At 51.5% G+C, this 11,394-nt stretch overlaps 3 protein-coding genes across 3 annotated transcripts; 1 reads left to right on the top strand and 2 right to left on the bottom strand.

Moving 5' to 3' along the window:
• Positions 1–4,620: 4,620 nt before the first annotated feature.
• On the bottom strand, positions 4,621–5,119 carry CH63R_12488 (Acetylornithine deacetylase; the record flags this gene model as incomplete). The annotated part of the gene is given in 2 exon segments (XM_018307462.1): positions 4,621–4,641; positions 4,652–5,119. 2 exon segments carry the CDS (start codon positions 5,117–5,119, stop codon positions 4,621–4,623), a joined length of 489 nt encoding a protein of 162 aa, XP_018151879.1.
• A 1,215-nt stretch (positions 5,120–6,334) lies between these two features.
• Positions 6,335–7,102, bottom strand: CH63R_12487 (Polysaccharide lyase family 3; the record flags this gene model as incomplete). The annotated part of the gene is made up of 1 exon (XM_018307461.1): positions 6,335–7,102. The coding sequence occupies one exon, from the start codon at positions 7,100–7,102 to the stop codon at positions 6,335–6,337; it is 768 nt and encodes a 255-aa protein (XP_018151878.1).
• A 2,281-nt stretch (positions 7,103–9,383) lies between these two features.
• Positions 9,384–10,733, top strand: CH63R_12486 (Actin filament organization protein app1; the record flags this gene model as incomplete). Its single annotated transcript, XM_018307460.1, has 3 exons — positions 9,384–10,017; positions 10,077–10,476; positions 10,532–10,733. 3 exons carry the CDS (start codon positions 9,384–9,386, stop codon positions 10,731–10,733), a joined length of 1,236 nt encoding a protein of 411 aa, XP_018151877.1.
• Positions 10,734–11,394: the final 661 nt, after the last annotated feature.

The raw sequence follows: 11,394 nt of genomic DNA, 5'->3' as shown, positions 1-11,394 counted from the left end.
CCTTTTTTCACCTTTATGAAAAGGAGGCGTTGAGTACTAGCATCATTATCCAGCTCTGTGAATAGCTTCAACTGGCCAGCCAGATCCTTCATCTTCCTTGGCGTCGACCATGCCACTGCAGACGATACAGAAGCCCATCCTTCAGCTCCCCTGCCTTCCTTGACTTCCTCCTTGCCTCCAGACTGCCCTTTGCAGGTCTGATGAGATGATGCTGATGGTGTTGGTGTTGATGGGAGCAGCAGACGACTCATAAGGGGCTTTGCCATAGAAACAGGCCATAGTCCAGTCCATTTCCACCCACTTTTAATGTTCTGGATCGTCATCCCTGCCAGGGCAGCCTTATAATAACAGCCTAGGAAGTTCCTCTTGCCTACAACAGTAGAGTCATTCCAATGACTAAGGTATCCAAGCTCCTTCCTATAGGCTGCCTTTAATGGGCCAAAGACTGACTGATCAAGTGGCTGGAGGACATGGGAGGTATGTGGTGGTAAGAACAATAGATGGATGTTGTTTATATAGCAGAGCCACATAAAGTCCGTCGTTGTATGGCTCCCATGCCCATCCAAGACCAGCAGTCTAACCTCCTCCTTGCCCTGAGGGACAGTCTGAGGGATGAAGACCTTCTGCAGCCATTCAACTGCAGTGGCATCTGTTGTCCATCCATTCTCTGTTGCTGTAAACTGCCAGCCTTCATAAGGGCCAAGATCCAAAGGAAACCACTGCTGCTGGACTGTTATACCCTTATATATAATGAGGGGATGCAGTCTGTGGCCCAGGGCAGAGATGCATTCAATAATAGATACCCATGCCCTTGATCCAGGCTGTTTCTTGCGAACAGACTTCGTCTCAGACATGCCCAGCACCAGCCCATTAGATCCTTGCCCCTCAAGGATACCAGTCTCATCCATGTTGTATCTGTTGGCTGGTTTAATGCTGATGATCTCTGGCATGGCGAGATGCTTGAACCAGTCCCTGATGACCTCAGTAGATGCCCCATTAACACGTCTAGAATCGATAGGGCGACTTCTCTGGACCTTGACTGAAGGATTCCTATTCAGAAAGGCTGTTATCCAACCTTTCCCTATAGGCTCTGTATCCCCCATAGCATGGAGGATCCTCTCTGCGAATAGCTTCACTTGCAGATGGGTTGGAGCAACACCAAGGGCATGCTGAATGCGAATCCATTCAGCCAACTTAGCCTCCTGACCTATAGAGAGTCTCTGATGGTCAGCAAAGGCAAGTTGCCTTGGTTGGCAGCCCTTGATGCGACTGCGAAGTGTTGAACGTGGCACACCCCATTCGATTGATGCTTTCCGGAGGGACTGCCCATTGGCGACTGCTTCCAAGGCCTGATTGACCTCATACTCGGTATATGCGCTCATAAGGGCAAGAAAAAGGTATGCTGAAAAAATGAAGCCATTCGGATAAAAACTGTAAATGTTGTGATGGTTAGAAAAAGGAGGAGGTTGGAGGTTAGGTGTGCTGATGAGGGATTTATGGGTGGGCGAAATGGGGGGGTGGGCGAAAAGTGGGTGCCCGACGTTACGCCCTCGTCCTCAAGCGCCGCCTGGTGGCAGAAAACTCTATCGTTCAGGCGCAATCGCCTCACCCAGCCGCCCACCCCAACGCCTAAGTAGCATGACTTTCCGATATGTACCGTTAAAAGGCATACTTCGCCAAGACAGGACACCGGCCTGCGGAGCTTGTGACTTCAGCAGCGGCAGATACAGACGAAAGAGGCGTTAGTAAATGGAACAACAGATAGGATAGTATATAAAGTATATACTAAATAGTAAGGTTATGTACTAAATAGTAAGGTTATGTACTAAATAGTAAGGTTATACACTAAATAGTAAGGTTGCATACTCTATAGTATAAAGCCGCTTTGTATTATAAGTAAGTCTCTTCTTGGTTTAGATTAAATACGTCCTCATCGTTTGTTAGCTAGTATTGGTCTCGATTGCATAACGAAGCTGGGGAGTTCTTTGCTTGAATCTTTTATGCGTCTTTACCACCCTGGAGTCGAAACTGGACTATCTTCTTATACCCGTCTACTGCTTGAACGAGCTCCTGTTTTGTCACAAACTCATCAGGTTTATGGGCCGTTAGAATGCTGCCAGGCCCGAAGAGATATTTGTGGTGTTTGCCCTTTAATAAGGATATGTCTGACCCAAATCGAGCTCCAAACGTTTCAAAACCTATAACTTTTGTTAATGAAACTGAACCTCACGTCTGGTTGAGCCACGGTAAAACGGGCTTACCTGGAACGTCATGATCGATATCCAGAGGGTCATCCTGCAGAGGATACTTGACCGCAACCGACTTGCAGGGTTTCTCCGTGTCTTTGGGGTCGTACTGCGTTTCAGGGCATACTTTCTCATTGATAAGGCGCCCAATTTTTTCAACCATCTGGGAAGGGCTGATAGTGAGCCTGTAGGAGCCGGATACCCACGCGCTAGGGGGAACGGCGTTATCAGCCACTCCTCCACGGATCTGCGCGAGAGTCAAGCTGTTCTGCCCGTATTTCGGGTTAGAATCGAGCTCATCCAAAACCAGGTGCAGGGCGTCCATTATCATGCGGAGGCGGTCGATGGCGTTTAAGTCAACATACCCACATCTGGCCCCCCCCCACATCTGGCCCCCCCAAAAATGCCTCATCACCATCACCAGCCTCCTATTTTCACCAACTTCACCACATCACAACATTTACAGTTTTTAACCAAATGACTTCATTTTTTCTACATAACCTTTTATAGTCCTTATGGGCAAATACACCGAGTATGAGGTCAAACAGGCCTTAGATGCCGTCGCCAATGGCCAGTCTATTCACAAGGCATCATCTGAATGGGGGATCCCAAGGTCAACACTTCGTCATCGACTCCAAGGTGTCCAAGCAAGGACAGCTGCCTTCTGTGACCTCCAGAGGTTATCCCCAGATCAGGAGGCTAAGCTGGCTGAATGGGTGCGAATCCAGCATGCCCTTGGCCTTGCCCCAACTCATCAACAAGTGAGGGTATTCGCAGGAAGGATCCTTCATGCTATAGGGGACACAGAGCCTATAGGAAAGGGATGGATCCAAGCCTTCTTGAAGAGAAATCCATCAGTCAAGGTGCAGAGAAGTCGCCCTATAGATTCAAGACGTATTAATGGGGCATCTACTGAGGTCATCAGGGACTGGTTCAAACTCCTCGCCATACCAGAGATCAAGGGCATTAAACCAGCCAATAGATACAACATGGATGAGACTGGTATCCTTGAGGGCCAAGGATCTAATGGGCTAGTGCTAGGCATGTCTGAGACGAAGTCTGTCCGCAAGAAACAGCCTGGATCAAGGGCATGGGTATCCATCATCGAATGCATCTCTGCCCTGGGCCATGCCCTTGATCCCCTCATCATATATAAGGGCAAGACAGTCCAGCAGCAGTGGTTTCCTCTAGACCTTGGCCCTTATAAAGGATGGCAGTTCACTGCAACAGAGAATGGATGGACTACAGACGACACTGCAGTTGAATGGCTGCAGAAGGTCTTCATCCCTCAGACTGTCTCCCAGGGCAAGGAGGGCAAGGAGGAGGCCAGACTGCTTGTTGTTGATGGCCATGGGAGTCACACAACGACGGAATTTATGTGGCTCTGCTATATTAATAACATCCACCTATTGTTCTTGCCACCACACACCTCCCATGTCCTCCAGCCACTTGACCAGTCAGTCTTCAGCCCTGTAAAGGCAGCCTATAGGAAGGAGCTTGGATACCTCAGTCAGTGGAATGACTCTACTATTGTAGGCAAGAGGAACTTTATAGGCTGTTATCAGAAGGCTCGTCTGGCAGGCCTGACAATGCAGAACATCAAGAGTGGATGGAAATGGACTGGACTATGGCCTGTCTCTATGGCGAAGCCTCTTATGAGCTCATTACTGCTCCCATCAACACCAGGGCCATTAGATCAGGCCTGCAAAGGGCAGTCTGGAGGCAAGGAAGCTGAGGGATGGGCATCTGCGTCATCTGCAGTGGTGTGGTCGACGCCAAGGAAGATGAAGGATCTGGCTGGCCAACTGAAGCTATTCACAGAGCTGGATAATGACGCCAGTACTCAACGCCTCCTTTTCATGAAGGTGAAAAAAGGGTTCAGTGAAAAGGCATATGAGCTGGCAACTGCCCAGCACAAGCTGGAGCTTCTGCAGGCCCAAGTGGCCAATACTGCAGTGAGGAAAAGGAAGGCAGTCCAGCTGGATCCTAACACTAAGTTTGCCACTATCTCAGACGTGCAGAAGGCGCAGGTTGAGGCTGGTGAAAAAGAGGATACTGCAGGTGAATCCAGCGAGTCTGATTTACCTAGTGAAGCTGAAGACTGTATTGTAGTGGCATCTAGAAGAGGGCAGTAATTAAGTGAAAATGGTGGTGATGTTGGAGATGGCTTCATTTTTGGGGGGGCCAGATGTGGGGGGGGGCCAGATGTGGGTATGTTGACTTATACCAAGCTCAGGGAACCCCGAGTGTACTGTCTTTCCCAGGGTGGTGATGTTGAAAACCATGCCTCCAATCTGGCCCGAGGCGAGCTTGCTGTCCGTCGGTTCGCCGAAGATGACCGTATCCCAAGTCAACCCGAGCTTTGGAACCTCCGTCATGCCCTCCCCGCCAATCTCTTCGCCCACGACGAAGAGGAGAGAGAGGTCGCCTTCCTCCTTGATTTGCTTGTTGATAAGGAGGTCTCTAAAGGCGATCATCATGGCGGCCACGCAGCCCTTGGCGTCGTTCGCGCCTCGGCCGTAGATCTTGTCCCCCTCGACTCTGTACCCGAAATGTGGGGGAACAGTGTCGACGTGGGAAGTCATCATGACAGAAGTCGACCTCTCCGTACCTGTGTAGACGTAAAGATTGTCACGACCTTCGGTCACTTGTTGACGTTCAATGTTAATTTTGAAGTTATTCTTTTCGGCCGTCTCCTTCAGCCAGTTTTCGATGAATGTCTGGACATTTCGCTCGTCTGTTTGTGGATCGCCTGTCTTGGTGGTAGACTGGATTGAGACCAGAGACTTGTGCAGGTCGATGATTTCCGCATCGTCCGCTACGCAGACGCTTGCGAACAAAATTGATAGGAAAAAGAAGAAACGGTATGTCATTTTGGACCGCGCGTGCGTAAAGGAGTGAAGTGTGGTCGGTAGCGATGAAGGTAACTTGCTATGAATTAAAAACCGGCACCAAGCTAACTCTGGATTATATAGAATACCAACCTTTCCTAGGTTGAACTCTTGATGAAGCTCATCACGCCACTGTAGCATCCTCCTCTCCTTTGAATTTTTTTGCGGAAATGACATTCAGGCGCACCTAATTGCAGAGGTACGCTTCGTTAAGTAGTCTATATCCTTTGACAAGGCGGATAAGGTTCGAGTGAGACCTTAAGATTTCGGTCATTCCGGAGCGAGTCGGTAAATCCGACGGGCAGCGGTTCATCCAAAGGTGGTTTAAGCAAGAGCTTACTGCGGTATTAGGCCAGTGTAAAATCTCCCTGTTAGGTATGTATGGCTGAAGCATACTAGGTACAGCACAGGCGGGTTGTTACGCATGGTTGGATGGATGGATAGATGGATGGATGGATGGATGGAAATGGACGGGTTTTTATTTCAGTTCTAAGTTTTTTCAGACATCTACACGCTACTAATTTTAGCGTTTACCGTCCGTGCGTTAGCAGCGTTCGTAATTCCATAATGCATCTGTGCGTTGCTGTAGAGAACAGGATAAGACTAAAAAAAAAAGAATATTTAATAGTATTGTTTTCTCTCTATACTAAGGACCTAGCCTTGCAGAGAAATAACCAATTTTAGTTAATACAATAAGACTTATATATAACTAGTACTATACTTTAAGCTTACACTAATAAGTCTATAAAACCTATTTTAGCTATAAATATAATATTAAACTAGGCTTATGCTTAATAGTATTAGTAATTAAGATTGAAGAAACTTTAACTATAGAGATTTCAAACCACAGAGATCTTAAATCTTATAGCTATTAACAATGTAGATTCTAATAAATAATTACAGCTAGTATCTATAAGAAGAAGAAGAGGGGATAGACCTAGTTAACAATAGAGAGGAAGTAGTGCGTAGAAGCAAGCCAGATAGAAGGGAGCAATAAATACCGTCAAACACAGCAATTTTTACACAATGGAATACCCTGAAGGGTTTATAGATCTTTATTGCATCCTACATTTGCTAGGCACGTGAGAGAGCATTGAGCATTGCGAATATTAACAACCTCTGCAGCCGAGTACAAAAGACAGTACTCCATTGCTCCTATTGCTGCTCTGGGGATTTTTCCTCAGACTATGGCGGCTCTTAACAAAGGGGAACTGTTTGATATCGACAAGCCCGGCTCCGACCGCTTCTGAGCTTCTGCGACTTACCCCCAGGGGGCGCTTCGAGAAACTCGGCACAGATCTCTCGCACACCCGTGGCACAAGTGCCGTCAATCGTCGCCACATCGCCCCTGTTTGTGTTCACGCCGACGAGAAGCTCGCCGTGGAACGCCCTAACATTCTTTACAAACACGATCCTTTTCCCTGACACAGGGCAATTCCCACAAGCACGGTAGAGCTTTCCAAAGTCCACAACTGTAAAGCCTACTATTGTGACAGTCCCTCGGCCATCATGCTGTATGACCTTGTCCCTCGCCCCGCGCGCGCCGCCGCCAAGGACTCTGCCGTCTCCGTCCCCCTTCATCGTCAGGGCGTCCTCGCACACCGCCGTCCACCACACGTTCTCAATAGCACATGACCCAAGGCAGTGGACACCTTCGTTCTGGTCGGCACCGATAATAGCATTCCTCAATACAGCTTTATCCTCCAGTAGGAAAACGGCATCTGCATCTACGCCCTCCCTCCGACTGTTGCACACAACGCCGCGGCCGAACGTTTTCAAGCCCCCGTCAAATACGCCACGGATTCTCTTTGCGCTCTTGTATGTCACGGACCCTCTTGAGATCGGTATCGGGAACTGGGCCGGACGGTTGGCTTCCGGTTGGCTGGGCCTCCTACTGCCGTCCGCCGTCCCAGTTGAAGCGGCAAATAGAAGGACGGAAACGGCTGCCATGTGGAGTAGACGCATTTTGTGGAGTTGGCAGCAGGAATAAACTGGGTTGTCTTCTGAGTATGCTGAGGGTAGACTTATGCACTGTTGAAAAGCGACTATTACGACCCTGTTATGATAGATATAAAGCGGGGTGTCTGCGAGTTAGTCCTGAAACTCGATCTGAGACGTAGATGCCCTCAAGACGGGCGGGTATAAATACCCTGCCTTCGTCCTGTATCTCCGTTCTAGAGGAATAGACGCTTCTAATCCATTTCACCTACTCCTAGCTCATCACAGTCTCGAAATTGGTTGGTGACTGACGCAGCCTGAAGCGACCCTGGCGCGAACAGCAGGGCAAGGAAGCATTCATGTATGCAGGCGCGCAGCGTAACCCAAATGACGGAACGGAAGAACTAGGGAAGGTCATGTGATGGATCAGATGGGATCACTAGTGATCCAACATGATCTCACACCCAGGATCAGGTTGAAAAAACATCAACAGCGAGAATGAATTTTTTTTATTTAAAAATCCAGCGCTTTACAACCTGCAACACAATCCGAAGGAACAATTAGACAGCCTTTTGCTAGCTGTAAAGCCTAAAGCGACGCTGGCAAAATAGCGGCCCTATGGCCTAAGTACAATGCAGATAATTGTAAAAAAGCTCTAAAAGGCGGATGACAACACATCAATAAATTCAGAGGTAATAAGCGAGTTGAATTGCAGCTTGGACCTGCAGAAGCGATTCAATAAGTAGGTGAAGTTGGTTATGCGTCGGGAAACAGCCCTAGAAAGGGAACCCGCAAGACGACATAGTGTCACTCAACAGCTTCTGCCACGTCAAACATCTCGCTGGAGTATCATTAGGTCTATCAAGTGGAGTTATCTGCAATGTGACTGTTGGGATTGTGAGTTGATGTAGGCCAGGGTTTTGGTGGAAGGGATGTGGAATGTCAACGCCTGCTGAACATGTGTTGTTGCGGGAGCGACATGGACGCCGTTGGTACATAGACTGTTTTGCTTCCAGCTAAGCCACAACACCCGGTCTCTGTGGCTCAGTCGGTAGAGCGTTGGTCTCATATTATCCATCAATATGACTCGGGCATCCAGCCAGGGATATCCAAAGGTCGCAAGTTCGAGCCTTGCCAGGGACATTTCTTTTGCCTGCACCCGCCTTTTTGCTCTTTTTGGTCTACGTGCCTCACTCAAGTCACACCCCCTACACTCACCCCACCCAGCAAAATACTCACTCTATTTAATTAGAGATTGTTATCGTCAATCAATTGGCTAGGGCCCACGTGATCTGATTGCTCAACCGAAGACTGACCGTCTGGCAAGTGACGCCAGCGCGTGACAACGGGAGACCTTCGGGACGTGCTCATCGATCGGCTGGACGGCTCTGAGAGGGTTGGTACAAATACAGAGGTAAGTGCATCGGAGATGCCTAGGCAAAAAGTGTAGCAGGCAGGGGTGGGCCTGTCCCGGGTGCCTCCCGTCCCCCGGCGGCCCTCCTCCCCCATTGCTTACCTACCACCTACAGGTAGCCTTCCACAGCGAGCATCGCCCCCCTCCACTCTCCCTCCACCTCCCTCTCTCCTGCTCGTAACGCCTCCGACACACCTTCGCCTGCAACATGCCCATCCCCCTCGAACCGATCCATCGTCATTGCCTGGTCACTTGTGGCAGGCGGTCACAAGGCCGCATATACAGCCAAGACGCCGCTGCGACCTCGCCGGCACTGGTCGACCATCTGATGGCGCCGTCCTGTCACAGCCCGCTGCACGCCGCCCTAACCATGTCACGGACACACCTCCCACCACACAGACGATGCACCCAGCCCGGCTAGCTCTGACATAATGCATTCGATCGACCTACACACACCTGCCTGGGAGCTGAAGCGGCTGGCGGGCGCTGTCCAGCCAGCCAGCGGTCCCTGTCTTCGTCTCCTTCCCCGCTGTCATCGTTGACTCGTCGTCGTATAGCTTCAGCTGCAACCCCCAAACTCATCCTCTTCCTCCTTCTCCTCCGGCTGAGACAACGCCTACACCTTTGCTCCCGTACACTCTACAAGTCACAGTCAAACCCCAAGAACAGCTTTTCTCAGACGACGTCCGCCTTTCAGCCTCGAACCCCGTCAGCCTACCAACCACTGCACCGCCAAGGCAGCACTAATACCGTGCCCAAGTCACGTTGCTCGTAGCATCGACCCAAGTGACCGTCCGCCTTTGCCGGAGGCAAGAGACAGGCAGACAGACAGACTGAGAGACCAAAGACGACACGGCCGTATAAATACCTCGAGGCTACGCCCAATCCGCCATCATGACCGGACAAGACGAGGATAGCAAGACCGCCGCCGCGTACGCAGACGAGATGCAGAAACGAACCCGCAAAGAACGTCGCTTCGACGAGGTCGAGGCTCAGCTTCCCAACCCCCGCGTCCCGACCCTCCAGTCAGCCTTGATGACGGCCAACGGCCTGCTCTCGCACCTCGGAAGCTACAACCCCTGGGGCAGACCCGTGACCGACGACGACATTGTCTGGCTCCTCGACAACACGGCATACAAGCCCTCGCGCCTGGGCAGCTGGCAGGCCGAGTTCGTCGCCGCCATCTTCGAAAAGGAGCCCAAGTGCGCCGTCGTCGACATGGTGCAGGGCGTCGCCCAGAAGCTCGGCCTCGCTGACGACGCTGAGGAGCTGCAGACGATCGAGGAGAGGATACTGCCGTTCCTCTGGGATGTGCAGCCCTCGCGCCTCCTCCGGGTCGTGCACCAGAAGAGGGAGCTCAAGCTGGGCCCCTCGGCGACGAATGGCATCAGCACCGACACGCTCAAGGTCCATGAGCAGCCGTCCGGCACGGCAGTGACGTCGAGCGCCGCCGTGCCGCGGGGCGCGACGGGCTTGTTGGAGATGCAGACGTACTTCGCTGCGCCAGAGGGCTGGGCCATCATTTCAGGTGCGCAGTGACCCCAATTTCACCAGACGGTAAACAAGTACTGACACAACACCCTGCAGATGTCGACGACACGATCAAGCTGACGCAGACGAGCGACCCCATCGGCATCCTCCGCGAAACGTTTGTCAACGAGCCGACGCCCATCGAGGGCATGCCGGAACTGTACAGGAACATCAAGGCATTGCTGCCCCAAGAGGCGCCGTGGTTCTACCTCTCGGCCTCCCCGTACAACCTGTACCCGTTCTTGCGCGAGTTCCGCGACAAGTACTACCCCCCGGGAACCATCATCCTCCGCGACTCGAGCTGGAAGACGGTGGCGGGCCTGTTGTCGGCGTTGACCATGGCCACGGAGGAATACAAGGTGGAACGCATGAGAAAGGTGCACGGCTGGCTGCCCAAGAGGAAACTCATCCTCATTGGCGACTCGACGCAGTCCGACCCCGAGGCCTATGGCAACATGTGAGTGTCGAACGTATGCCAGCTGCTGTGCAGTTTTAACGCTGACGTTTATCAGTTACCGCGAGTTCAAGGGCTGGGTCAAGCTCATTCTGATCCGCAAGGTCACCGACATCGCGGCTGTGGGTATCTCGGCCAAGAACGAGCCGGAGCGATTCGAGAAGGCGTTCAAGCACATTCCTCGCGACGACTGGTTCGTGTTTGAGAACCCGGTCGACTGCAACAAGATTATCCGGGACACGATTGCGCAAGATGCTTAGACGAACATTGCCGCCGGAGGACACCCAGACACGGCGACTCTGGGATGACGAAGGTTTATTTTCTTCTCTTCTTTTCTGGCGCATGGGAACATGCATACGGCTTGGTTTCTCCTCATTCGATTGAACACGACCGCCGTCAGTAACGACATCCAGTTTTGATATCCGTCACGTAGCGAGCATAGACCAATTTGAGACAATCAATCCCAATCGTCATCCGCAGTGATGTTCGTTACAAACATAGGCCCCAAACGGGTGTAAATTAAGCCATTCGCAGGCCGACGGATGTCTGACGCAGCCTCGGTCCCCGTTCCTGTTTTCCGTCCGCAGCAATTTCACACACTAAGACGGCGGCGCCGTTCATGGGCACCGCACCGCCTCACTCACTACGCCTCAAACTGCACCCCGTTCCCCAACTCATCTCACTCACCACTTACCACTCCCAACTTACCACTTACGTTACTCCAATCGACGGCTCGTCACCACCAATTGGCTCACTAATGCCATGGCAAGTGAGAACGCCTGCCCGTGCGTCCCAAGGCTGACAGCACGTAGGCCTCACCCGCTCGCTCATTCGCTCGGGTGACTCACTCGGCGGCTGCCTCCTCCACCCTCTCGCTCAGATGTGAGGCTTGCTTGCAGTGCAAGTGCGGTTGTGTGCATC

This window comes from Colletotrichum higginsianum, chromosome 9 (assembly GCF_001672515.1).
Source record: "Colletotrichum higginsianum IMI 349063 chromosome 9, whole genome shotgun sequence".
NCBI lineage: Eukaryota > Fungi > Ascomycota > Sordariomycetes > Glomerellales > Glomerellaceae > Colletotrichum > Colletotrichum higginsianum.
This window is presented reverse-complemented; position numbering and strand designations above follow the sequence as displayed.